At 38.6% G+C, this 13,908-nt stretch overlaps 1 protein-coding gene across 2 annotated transcripts in view; it reads left to right on the top strand.

Moving 5' to 3' along the window:
* LOC139570975 (pro-neuregulin-3, membrane-bound isoform-like) overlaps positions 1–13,908 on the top strand; it is a 532,592-nt gene that overhangs the window by 327,632 nt on the left and 191,052 nt on the right. For both annotated transcript variants that reach the window (XM_071393388.1, XM_071393387.1), the window contains exon 2: positions 4,661–4,790. In XM_071393388.1, coding sequence (XP_071249489.1) covers positions 4,661–4,790 — 130 coding nt within the window. The remainder of the gene's footprint in view (positions 1–4,660; positions 4,791–13,908) is intronic.

Here is a 13,908-nt window from a genome sequence, read left to right as displayed (position 1 = left end):
CTCATAGTAGTCGATGTGAGTTTCTCTTTCAAACAATCCCCTTGTACACAGCCAATAGCTAGCTAGCTAACGTTAGCCAAAGCAAGCTATCTAGCTATCTAGCTACTAGTGCAACCCTAAGTAACAGTACAGATGAAGATGGAAGATAACTGTTGCTGTTAAAACACAAGTAATCCTTTTCATTCTGAACTGGAATACACTGATTGATGCAAGATGCTTTTTGAGGTTGAGAAACTGACTGAGAAAGCAGTAGATGTTCTGATCCAGTTTGGCACCACATACCTGTTCGAGTCAGGGTTCTCTGTACTTAATGCGTACTGTCAGCATACGTGAAATGAAAAACACAAAGGCATGGCTCAACCCCGGTTTAGTTAGGCTAACTCCCCATGTATGAAGGACCATTGAGGCATGGTCTAGCATTTTAATAGGACTGTCATCAGTTAGGCAAAGTTGATATTCTCACCACACCGTAGGCTCTGTGTACACCAGGCTTGGTGTTATTAATCATTTTGAGGAGTCAAGTTCCCAAACACTGCAGACCTTCCAGTATTAATCATAGCAGGACAGATTATCAGCATCCCTCATTCATCTTCTCTCAGTGATGTACCAGGAGCTAAGCAAACACTGGGCGTTGTATTAACTTTACATACCATGTATTACAGCACGTCCACTGTCACTTCTACAGTAATGAAACCTGCAAAGGAGACTAATAGGAAAACACTCACATGGCTACTCCAGCTGCAGCAGTGCAGGGTGTGGTCTTACTGTGCATTTCTGGGGAATTTGTTGGGAGTTTTATTTGATTTAGATTTTTTTCAGTTCTTAGAGTACCTTTTTGAGTTTTACATGTTGCTTACTACTTAGTCGTAGATAGGCATAACAAATATATGTCTTATCGTTATGATTTGAATATGAACTGATGAAATGTGTTCCTTGTTATTTTTTAACTTCTTATGGCTGAGATCCCGTTAAGGGGATTGACTTCACAACAGCCAGTGAAAGTGCAGGGCACCAAATTCAAATAACAGAAATCTCATAATTAAAATTCCTCAAACATACAAGTATTTTACACCATTTTAAAGATACACTTGTTGTTAATCCCACCAGAGTGTCCGATTTCAAAAAGGCTTTATGACGAAAGCACACCATCTGATTATGTATGGTCAGTACCTAGTCACAGAAAAACACAGCCATTTTTTCAGCCAAAGACAGGAGTCACAAAAAGCAGAAATAGAGAAAATGAATCACTAACCTTTGATGATCTTCATCAGATGACACTCATAGGACTTCATGTTACACAATACATGTATGTTTTGTTCGATAAAGTTCATATTTATACCCAAAAATCTTAGTTTACATTGGCGCGTTATGTTCAGTAACGATTTGCCTCAATCATCCTGTGATTTTGCAGAGAGCCTGTAACGGCAGCCTTCCTCCTCTTCACGAGAAGAGAAGATGTAGCAGGGATCGGACCAACACGCAGTGTAGCCAGTCCTCAACATGTTTAATAAACGAAACTGTGAATACTTACAACAATACAAAAATAACAAACGTGGCAAACCGAAACAGTCCTCTCTGGTGAAAATGAACACAAAGACAGGAAACAACCACCCACAAACCCCAACACAAAACAAGCCACCTAAATATGATTCCCAATCAGAGACAACACAAAACACCTGCCTCTGATTGAGAACCATATTAGGCCAAACATAGAAACAGACAAACTAGACACACAACATAGAATGCCCACCCAGCTCACGGCCTGACCAAACACTAAAAAAAGTAAAACACACAAGAACTATGGTCAGAACGTGACAGAGCCACATCAATTTACAGAAATAATCATAATAAACATTGATAAAAGATACAAGTGTTTTACGTGGAACTTTAGATAAACTACTCCTTAACCTTTTATGGCTGCAGGCCGGTGTCGGGCTCAATATGACAACAGCCCGTCCAAGTGCAGGGCGTGAAATTCAAAATATATTTTTTAGAAATATTTAACTTTCACACATTAACAAGTCCAATACAGCAAATGAAAGATAAACATCTTGTGAATCCAGCCAACATGTCCGATCTTTTGAATGTTTTACAGCGAAAGCACCACGTATATTTATGTTAGCTCACCACCAAATAGAAAAAAGCACAGACATTTTTCACAGCACAGGTAGCATGCACAAAACCAACCAAACTAACCAAGAACCAACCAAACCAACCAAGAAACAACTTCATCAGATGACAGTCTTATAACATGTTATACAATAAATCTATGTTTTGTTTGAAAAATTTGCATATTTGAGGTATAAATCATAGTTTTACATTGCAGCTACAATCGGAAATAGCACCGAAGCAGCTAGAAAAATTACAGAGACCAAATTGAAATACCTAAATACTCATCATAAAACATTTATGAAAAATACATGGTGTACAGCAAATGAAAGACAAACATCTTGTGAATCCAGCCAATATTTCCGATTCTTTAAGTGTTTTACAGCGAAAACACAATATAGCATTATATTAGCTTACCACAATAGCCAAAAACACAACCCATTTATCAGCAGCAAAAGTTAGCGATCGCAAGAAAACAGCAAAAGATATATAATTTTTCACTAACCTGGACAAACTTCATCAGATGACAGTCCTATAACATCAGGTTATACAATACACTTATGTTTTGTTCGAAAATGTGCATATTTAGAGCTGAAATCCGTGGTTATACATTGTGAAAACTTCGCATCTTTTTCCCCAGAATGTCCGGATATATTTCTGACACTCACCTATTCTGACCAAATAACTAATCATAAACGTTACTAAAAAATACTTGTTGTACAGCAAATGATAGATACACTAGTTCTTAATGCAATCGCCGTGTTAGAATTATAAAAATAACTTCATTACGACATACAGCTTACGTTATAGCGACACAGCGCCAAAACTCAAGGCGGAAAACACAACAACACATTTTCGACAGAAATAGGAAATAACATCATAAATGTGTCCTACTTTGGTTGAGCTTCCATCAGAATCTTGTACAAGTGGTCCTTTGTCCAGAACAATCGTTGTTTGGATTTAGAATGTCCTTTTTCCCCTCTCAAATTTGCAAGCAAAACTTGCCAAGTGGCGCGAAGCTCTCCATCGTCAACAAACTCAGAGAACGGAACACGCCAAAACTCCCGAAAAAAATTCTATAATCTGATTAAACTATATTGAAAAAACATACTTTACGATGATATTGTCACATTTATCAAATAAAATCAAAGCCGGAGATATTTGCCGTCTATAACAAAAGCTTTTCAGAAGCCAATGCGGAAGTCCTTTCCGCGTCTTCCTGAGCAAAGGAAATTGGGGTCCTGTCATTCCAAGCTCTCTCTTTTGACCATAGAAAGAGCTAGAGACCCCATTTCACCGCTCACAGCCTATTGACATCTAGTGGAAGGCGTATGAAGTGCATGTATACTAACAGATTTCAAGCAAACGATTAGGGAGGCCCTGGAACAGAGCCTCGATTATAGATTTTTCACTTTCTGACAGGAAGTTTGCTGCAAAATGAGTTCTGTTTTACTCACAGATATAATTCAAACGGTTTTAGAAACTTGAGTGTTTTCTATCCAATAGTAATAATAATATGCATATTGTACGAGCAAGAATTGAGTACGAGGCCGTTTGAAATGGGCACCTTTTATCCAAGCTACTCAATACTGCCCCTGCAGCCATAAGAAGTTAATGCAACCGCTGTGTCAGATAAAAAATAAAAAAAACTTTACGGAAAAAGCACACCATGCAATAATCTGAGTACAGCGCTCAGAGACCAAAACAAGCCAAACAGGTACCCGCCATGTTGGAGTCAACAGAAGTCAGAAATATTATTATAAATATTCACTTACCTTTGATGATCTTCATCAGAATGCACTCCCAGGAATCCCAGTTCCACAATAAATGTTTGTTTTGTTCGATAACGTCCTTAATTTATGTCCAAATACCTCCTTTTTGTTCGCGCGTTTAGTTCCAAAATCCAAATTGATGACGCGCAGGCCAGACGAAAAGTAAAAAAAATTACATTACAGTTTGTAGAAACATGTCAAACGATGTATAGAATCAATCTTTAGGATGTTTTTAACATAAATCTTCAATGATGTTTCAACCGGAGAATTCCTTTGTCTGTAGAAATGCGATGGAATGCAGCTAACTCTCACGGGGGTGCTGCCAGAGCCCTGACTCACTCAGTTCTTATTCCCTCATCCTTCACAGTAGAATCATCAAACAAGGTTCGAAAGACTGTTGACATGTAGTGGAAGCCTTATGAAGTGTAATATTACCCCATGGACACTGTATATTGGATAGGTAAACCTGCAAACCTCAGATTTCCCACTTCCTGGTTGGAATTTTATTCAGGTTTTTTGCCTGCCGTATGAGTTTTGTTATACTCAGACATCATTCAAACAGTTTTAGAAACTTCAGAGAGTTTTCTATCCAAATCTACTAATGATATGCATATCTTAGCTTCTGGGACTGAGTAGCAGGCAGTTTACTCTGGGCACCTTATTCATCCAAGCTACTCAATGCTGCCCCCAGCCATAAGAAGTTTTAACTAAAATTATCTCTTTCTTTTTTCTCTCTTTCTCCATCTCCCTTTTCTGTAATTTTGTTATTTTCTCTGCAGCGTCACCCACCATTCCTCAAATGCGTTCAGAGCATTTCAAGCAATGTCACGTGAAGGACCTGGCCTACTGCTTGAATGATGGAGAATGCTTTGTCATCGAGACGCTGAGTGGCCCACACAAACATTGCAGGTAAGACGACTGTGTATGTGTGTGAAAGAGGCTTAAAGATGCACTCTCAAACTTTTGTATAACTTCAGCCAGTAGTTTTGAAAAAGGTGCTCACGACCCAAAAACGGTCCCTGTTTGTTGTGTACTATTTCAGCCAATTGTGTACTACGTCAGCCATTTCGTGTGATATGATTTTGCAATTTGTATGATATCGTACGTAATTTGCTATTCATGTGGTATGTTACAAATCCAATTTCTGCAATATGTTATGAATTTGTTATGCTTAAGATCCCAGAGTGCATCTTTAACAGAGGAAAGATTGAAAGAGTCTACTGTTATAAACAGATAGTAACAGTATTCTGTCAGATAGTTAGTTTGATGGTGACTCTACTAGTTAACCCGCTGTGGTGCACAGAGTTCATTTTCTGTCGGATTTAAAGTGTCAGTTTTACAGAAGTTTGTCCCCACAGGGTGGTCTTAGTAAAATTTACTGTAATCTTGTGCAACACTTGTGATTAAAAGATTGATGTCTTAGACCGATTCTGCAGTTCAGTGAAGACATTTCTGAGTGATTAATGCAACAGGTTCTTTACAAGTTACCCACCCCAAGTTTCAATGGAGTAAAGGAATGAATAAATTAATAATCCTAACCAATGAGCCAAGAAACCACGAGACCAAGTGTCCTCGTTTGAACGGTGGTAATTGGTGAAGTAGTTTTAGTCGTCCTACTTATTTGACTACTTAGCCTGTTCAAACACTGAGCCTCTCTAATTACGTCCTAGAACAAACTCCTTCCAAATCATAATCTGAGGACTTCCAGTCGGCTGGCTGTTCAAAGACTTCTGTTATGTAGCCTCACTCTGGAAGTACCAGGTCACTGAAGGCCTGATGTGTTAATGCTGAGTAGTGGTAAATGCGTCAGCCACGGAATTCTGTGAAATATGTGTAACTCTGTTTGGCTGGTCAGAGGGATGACAGATACAGGACTTGCTTTCGGGTCTTATTTATTCCTGGAAGACAGACACAACGTATGAATGTCTTCATACATGCACAAGGGTCACTGCAAACATGACAGGATCTCCAGCATAGGAATAGCTTTAGATTTGTATATTTTTATTATACAATTAAAATAATAACATTTTCTTTACATATTAACATGAATACATAATCCACAATACACATTTAAACAAATTATCGTATAGTTTTAGTACAATATAAATCCAATTCAATTCTATCCAATTAAAGTCAAAGGCATTTTCTAAATTTTACAAACAATTCACATATTCAACCAGAATTCCAAATCAGAACGACTACATTGCTTTGCATTGAGAGCGAGAGAGTAATCGTGAGCTCTGCAGGAGAACCAACAAGCATGCACAACACACTGAATAACACATATTAAAACATACCTGGAAGACAGACAATGTGTGAATGTCTTCACACATGCCCAAGGGTCACTGCAAACGTGACAGGATCTGGATTTGTAAAAGAAAAGAAAACATTTCCTTTTCATAAATCACTTAATGCACAATCCTCATACATATGCAGCTTGCATCAGAAATGTGACGATTTCGAACACTCGCTAGCTAGCTTGCTATCTAGCTTACAAAAACGTGGCGCAGAGCAAATAGTCCACAAAGTTATTGTTAGCAAGCTAAACTGTACATCCACCATCACATCCCAACATGGATAATAACTATAATGTTTTAAAGTATAAAAAAAATATATATTGTAAAAGGTATGAAATATTGCAGACAGCATGTTTCAGGATATGTACATGTACCTCTAGTATAGGAATAGCTTTGTCTGCTGGAGAACATCAGCAACACACGTTGTACCAGATCTGCATTAACACCTTTAACCGTTTGGAGGCTCCATCAACACTGGTAGACAACTTCATTTTGGTAAAACTCACATATAACCAAGACTCCATTTTTTACTCTGTTACATGTGTTTTACAAAGGATTAAAGGGAAACTTTGGGATTTTGGCAATGAGGCCCTTTATCTACTTCCCCAGAGTCAGAAGAACTCGTGGAAACCATTTTTATGTCTATGCGTAGAGTTTGAAGAAAGTTGCTATCTAGAGCTAGCACATTTGCTAACCAGCGTTAGCGCAATGACTGGATGTCTATGGGTATCTGCAGTAGATACCCATAGACGTCCAGTCATTGAGCTAACACTAGTTAGAATTGTCTCACGGAACTACCGCTAATTTCCTTCAAACTGGACACGGCGACATACAAATGGTATCCGTGAGTTCGTCTGACTATGGGGAAGTAGATAAAGGGCTTCATTGCCAAAATCCCGAAGTATCCCGTTAATGCTGCGAAGAGTAATACATACACACACAGTCATGCACACGTCGAAGAGAATCTAAGAGAGCAGTGTATTTTTTTAACCTTTATTTTGGTCATACTGAGACCAAGGTCTCTTTTACAGATGAGCCCTGAATTACATAAATTACAGAAAATACACACATTAATATTAATACAAAATGCAAATAGAAAGAACAACATGGTCATAAAAAATTAACACATTCATCAGTAATAAGTTCCTCAATCTGCCTTCTGAATTGCCCTAGTGGCACCAAAACATCAAATGTAAGAACATTTTGAAGATTGTTCCACAAATAAGGTGCAAGAACACTAAAAGCCGATTTACCTAACTCAGTAGAGATCAAAGGAATTTCCAGAGACCAGGTGTGGTAACTCGTATGTCTAAAGTTTAGTAAAGATGTTAGGTACATTGGGACTTTTTGTAAAATGGCTTTATAAATGAAAAGATAGCAATGTATTAACCTACGTGACTTCAAAGAGGGCCAAACAACTTTCTGGTAGAGAATGCAGTGATGAGTACTAAAATGTTTTGTTTAGGAGAGTGCTACTCTATGATTATTTCACTTGGGTCTAATCTTACCTCAGGTATGGCCTCGTCCTCTACAATTCTGAGAACAATTCTGAGAACTGTAACTTTATGTTTATTTTCAAGACCAATCAGGTGGTGGTTGTTCTTTATTGCTGCCTGTTGCCATGGCAACACAGTCTGAAAGGACTGCTGGAGTCTTTCGGAGGCTGAGGTTGCATTGCAGGCTGCTTGGCCTTGAACAAATTGATACAAGCGGACAGAAAAGGCTGTAAAATACTAATTCTTCACACCAGATGGGTGTTAGGTGCCTCCGCAAAGAACCTGGATTGTCTTTGCTAGTTCTATGAGGCATATGGGATGAGGCATAGTTATCAAAGAAAGTTACTATTTGGCTTGCGGGGATGTCCCTTGGCCCTAAATGTATAAAACATCCTTTATATCAAACAGAAATGCAGCTCTTTTGACGGTGTTGTGGATTATACTGGGCACTGATTAGAAATATTGAGTGTGAATGATTTATATGACACAATAAGTGAGAGAGGGCTGATGTGATTGTTGGGAACATAGCAGAAAATGGTTGGTTGTTATTAGCCTTAGAAATGAAAGCACTCTCAACAATTTTATTTTTCCTTTATTTAACTATGCAAGTCCGTTAAGAACAAATTCTTATTTTCAATGACGGCTTAGGAACAGTGCCTTGTTTAGGGGCAGAACGACAGATTTTCGTTTACCTTGTCAGCTCAGGAGATCTCGCTTGCAACCTTTTGGTTACTAGTCCAACGCTCTAACCACTAGGCTACCTGTCACCCCAACAATCAGGCATATAGTCATGGTTTCCAGTAAAATGTCAGAAAAACTATGAAATAATCAGCCAGGTCACCCATGATTTTGGAGCAGCAGGTCCCCTAGTGGTTAGAGCATTGGGCCAGTAACCAAAAGGTTGCTGGATTGAATCCCTAAGCTGACAAGGTAAAAATCTGTCGTTCTGTCCCTGAACAAGGCATCTAACCCACTGTTCCCCAGTAGGCCATCATTGTAAGTAAGAATTTGTTCTTAAGACTTGCCTTGTGAAATATAGGTTAAATAAAAAATATATATAAAGATACAAGTCAGTATTAGATGTCGATCCATGTCTGAGGATGATGTGGAAACTGTCCACTAGGGGCAACGGTGAGCGATGTTACCTTCAAGTAACATCCCAAGCTGTTAACCAACAATGCTGAAAATATGAGTTCAGAAAATATTTACTAATAAACAAAGGTTTTTAAAAAGTAACACATTAAAATAACAATAACTAGGCTATATACAGGGGATACCGATACCGACTCAATGTGTGGGGGTACAGGTTAGTCGAGGTATGAGGTATTGAGGTACTGTATGTACATGTAGGTAGGGATAAAGTTACTATGCATAGATAATAAACAACGAGTAGCAGCAGCGTAAAAAGGGGGTCAATGCAAATAGTTTGTTTAGCAGTCTAATGGCTTGGGTGTAGAAGCTGTTAAGGAGCCTTTTAAGTTTCGGTTTTGTGATGGCATTATGGACTGGTATGGTGGATGGGCAAAAAATTGTATGTTCAAATCCAGCGCAAAAAACATAATATCTATTTTTATTTAATGCCTATCCCAAACCTTAACCCTTACCTTAACCATTTGGAGTTAATGCCTAACCTTAGGACTTCGGAGTAAATGCCTAAACTTAACCCTAACCTTAAAAATGTGGAGTTAATGCGTAAACTTAACCTTAAACACTTAGAAATTTGAAGTTTGGAACAACTTCGAAACTTGACTTTTGAGAAACATGGATTAACATCTAATTGTGATTTGAGACAGAGCTTTTTGGAAATAATAATACCCGGTTCAGTTTCATCTCTCTACGTTGTTAATGATGCCTCGTCTAACTGCACGGGTAAGGGCATATCATTCAATGATCTCCAGGCAAAAGCCTCAGCAGACTGAGAGGCTATCAGTGATAAAACACTACATTGCATCTGAAAGGGAAGAATTATGAGAATGTATATTCTATTGGCATGCTTTGAGGTAAAACAAACAAAAAAATAATCAACAAAGATGACAAGTCTCACATGAAACACTGGATCGATGCATGTTTAATTCAATTTGAGTTTACACGGAATTGAGACTAATCATCAATTGTTATATTAACGGAGACAAATTGATGTTATTCCAGATGCATTTTGTCTCAGAATGCATCATTTTTATGTTCAGATGAATCTTAATCCTCTGCTCAACGATTTTCCATAGAATCATAAATCATGAATCAACTTCCTTTCCCTACAAGTCTCAAAGTAGCTGAAAACTGCCCCCCAAACTATTAATTCAGTTTATAAAATCACTGTTTACTACTCTTAGTGAACAATGACGTTGTTTGTTTACCTGAGGGTACTCCCTAACAGAAACATACAATAGCGTCTTGCTTTGGGCAGCATACAGTAGCATGCTATCAAAACATTTGTGTTCATCTAACCACTAAATTAGTCAGTACTGTTATATAAAAATAAATCTGCATAACAAAACCCCTAGGCACTCACTGGAGAATATACACTTACACATGGCTATTTGGAGTTCAGTGGTCTACGTTGATTATGGTAATTATAGCACAGGATTTTGTTTCAAATTACCCCTCTGATTTGAGTTAAGTACTGCAACTATATATTTGCAATTCAGTTTTTTATTTATTTTATTTATTTGGGTTTTAGAAAATACAAACATATACTGTATACAAAGACAATAGGCAACTTAACATTTCACAAACGTAGATACATTAAACTAGAGATGAGGTCGGCTGGGACTTAATGCCCAACCTTCAACATGAAGAATAAAGATGAGTAAAGACAAAAACACCAACTCAGACTTACATACATTTCAACAAACCTTGATGGCATCATACACCATATTCATACCCATCTTGTTTGTCTCATAATAAAAACAAATTCTATTGCTTCTAATACTTAATGCCATATGGCTTCAAATTGTACTATTTTGTTTCTTTCTGTAGCCCACATTTTTATAATAATACATTTTTTCAATACAACATTTTTGCAGGCTTGTTGTTTTGTTTTGAAGATCGCTTCTGGTTGCATAGAGCGCTTCTGTTTTACTCTCTCTTTCTGTTACTTTTTCTCTCTCTTTCGCTAGTGGTTACTTGAATACAAATCTATCCCTAATTGTGTCAGCCAGGCCAGGCTTGGTCTTCCCAGAGAGACACAGGGCTTGAACACACTGCCACGTATATTTATTCTATCTGTTGAGCAGGAATTCAATTTATTTTTTGCAACCGACTGTAAGGGCCTCCATCCAAGGGGACGTTAAGCCTTTCCTCGCCGTTGTGGCAATGGAGAAAGGCAATCCCATCTGTCACTGTGCAGAAGTGCAGGTTTGAAACGAGAGCTGAGATCCATGCAAAGCCCCTGTCAATATTATTGAGACTGAGATGCCGTGCACGCAGCTGGGGATGTTTGCTTCTCCCTGGTGGAATAAGCGTGTTATCTGAAATTAATCTGAAACTCCTTATGGAACTATCATGCCTGACTTTGACAATGAGATTCGCAATTACATAAACAAATCTGGGGCCAGGCTAATAATTTAGATCAATGCCTATTATATTGCCTCATCATGCCATTTGTTATTCATTGATCAGTTGCACTGAGGAATAGCAGTAGTCTGGCAGTAGTCTGGTGTCTTGGGCTTAGACAAAGTAACTAGGCCTACTACTATTTAGAGTTCTAATTGCTTATGTTAGACTGATGTGGGGAACTGGAATGGCGGTGGTGTTGAGGAGTTTGTGTCCATGATGAAAGGGCTGCGAATATCAATTTCCCAGAGCTAGGCATTTGAAGCCTTAGTTTAATTTAAATCAAATAGTTGGTGCATTGTGAAGGTTTATATCCAAGACATATCCTATGCCCTGAGGAGGTCCTATAAGGTAATTCACTATCGGCAGCCTCTTAAAGTGGCAATTTGCAGTTGCTGCATTCATTTTTGGACTTATAAATTAACGATATATAACCATTTATTCTTGAAGAATATAACTTATAACTGCCTGATGAGCTTCGTTCAACTGTCGTACCCCGTCAGAACCTCAAATCTATGTTTGTTTTACTCATTTTAGTCATTTAGCAGATGCTCTTATCCAAAGCGACTTAGTTAGTGCATTCATCTTAAGATACTGTAGCTAGGTGGGACAACCACATATCACAGATAGTAAGTACATTTTCCTCAATAAGGTAGCTATCAGTGAGATCAGAGCTAGTAAGGGGGGGGGGGATGGAGTCAAGTGTTAGAGTTAGTTACCAAACAGCTTTTTTTCTCTCGATTGTTTATAAACATTGAACATGTAAACAGACACTGTATAGCCTCAAAACATGGTTTAAACAAAAGGTTGATATCATGGATAGTCAGTCCATATCTCTGTCTATGAATTTGAGAGTGGTTACATTCATTCAGGCCCATCCCTCAGCTTTTAACGAAATAAAGAGGTGGGGTGGCCATTTACTTATTGTTTCAGCTGCAGATTGGCCCTTTAAGCCCCAAAATGTCCTTGTTTGACCTGCATTCTCTATCAGATGGTGAGGTACTTTTTTCAGAGGCAGTTTGGGCTCCTTTCAGTCATGTGCAACTGCATTTTTCAATTCATCTTGATTGACATTTGCATTAGATAAAAAGCAGAGTAACTCTTGCAGCAAACTGCTGTTCCAGAAAACACCAAAGTTCAGAGAGTACAGGGGGAAGGGGAGGGAAGGAAAGCATATGTGTTCAGATCTTCCTTCCTTATGGTTTTCTGACTGTGGCACCTCATAGCAAACTGTTGTCGTAGACACAAAAAGGGATTCAGTTCCATTTCTCCATAGCTTCTGAGTACCCACAATGCACCTGAGCACAGGTGCGTCAGGTACTGTATATGGAGGGGGACAATTGTATTATCTGCTATATTGTTTTTGACACCCTGTGATTTCATATACTCAGCCTTCACGGGTGAAGCCTTGGGGATAAAGGTTTGTGTTGTGTAGATTGATCCCAAGTGTGTGTGTGTGTGTGTGTGTGTGTGTGTGTGTGTGTGTGTGTGTGTGTGTGTGTGTGTGTGCCATGTACGGTAAACAAACAGCAGATCCATTCTGCTCCCTGTTGTCTGTATCTCAGGTGCCTAAAAAACCCATCTGCTTTAGTAAAAAATGGAAATATCTCCCCTCTTTTACCTGCCTGCATTGAATGCCATCAGTGTGTAAAATTGATTGTGTGTCAGTGGGGTTCACACGAGCCCTCTCTGTGAATAATGAGTGCTTCTGATGCAGATGCATGTTTTCGAGGTTGGAGAAAATCAGGATAAGAGTCCAAATATTGCATCTAGACAGAGAGTCTGCTAATGAACCTCCACAGATGTGATTAAGAACATTCACTATGCCAGCAAAATGGAAGAGGGAGAGATGGCCAGCATGGGAATAGACAGATAGAGGTGAGGGAGGGGAGGATCAGCTTTCTCTGTGTTTGATTTAGGTATGGTAATGCCTGCAGAGCATATGCTCATAGCCTTGAATATCAGAGGCACCTGATTAAATCAAATACAATTATTGGTAATTAAAGACCTGGTGTTCACTTGCCAATTTTAATCAGCCTTCTGTACAAGGTTAGATCAACACACTCCAGTGTGATGAGTCATACCTTTTTTTCATTATTTTTATTGCCAGCGCTTATTTGAATTTAAAAGGATAGTTTGTGATTTTGACAATGAGTCAGATGAACTTGTGGATACCATTTTTATGTATCTGCGTACAGTATGAAGTAAGTTGCTGACTAGCGTTAGAGAAATTGCTATCTAGCGTTAGCACAATAACTGGAAATCTATAGTCATTGTACTAACACTAGTTAACATTGGCACGCGAAACTACCTTTAACTTCCTTCATACTTGGACGCAGATACATAAAAATTGTAGTCACGAGTTCATCTGACTTTATCTACTTCCCCAGAGTCAGATGAACTTGTGGTTACAATTTGTATGTATCTGCGTCTAAGTATGAAGGAAGTTAAAGGTAGTTTCTCAAGCCAGTCATTGTGCTAACGCTAAACTCTCCCTTTAACACCTCTACTGGGGCCCATTCTCTGAGTGGACTTGTTTCATTATACACTCTCCGAAAAAAGGTGTTATCTAGAACCTAAAATGGTTCTTCAGCTGTCCCCATAGCAGAACCCTTTGAGGAACCCGTTTTGGTCCCAGGTATAACCCTTTTGTTTCCCGGTAGAACCCTTTCCTCAGAGGGT

The sequence above is a fragment of the Salvelinus alpinus genome, chromosome 3 (genome assembly GCF_045679555.1).
Source record: "Salvelinus alpinus chromosome 3, SLU_Salpinus.1, whole genome shotgun sequence".
NCBI classification, from domain to species: Eukaryota; Metazoa; Chordata; class Actinopteri; order Salmoniformes; family Salmonidae; genus Salvelinus; species Salvelinus alpinus.
The sequence above is the reverse complement of the archived record's forward strand: the minus strand, read 5'-3'. Positions and strand labels throughout refer to the sequence as shown.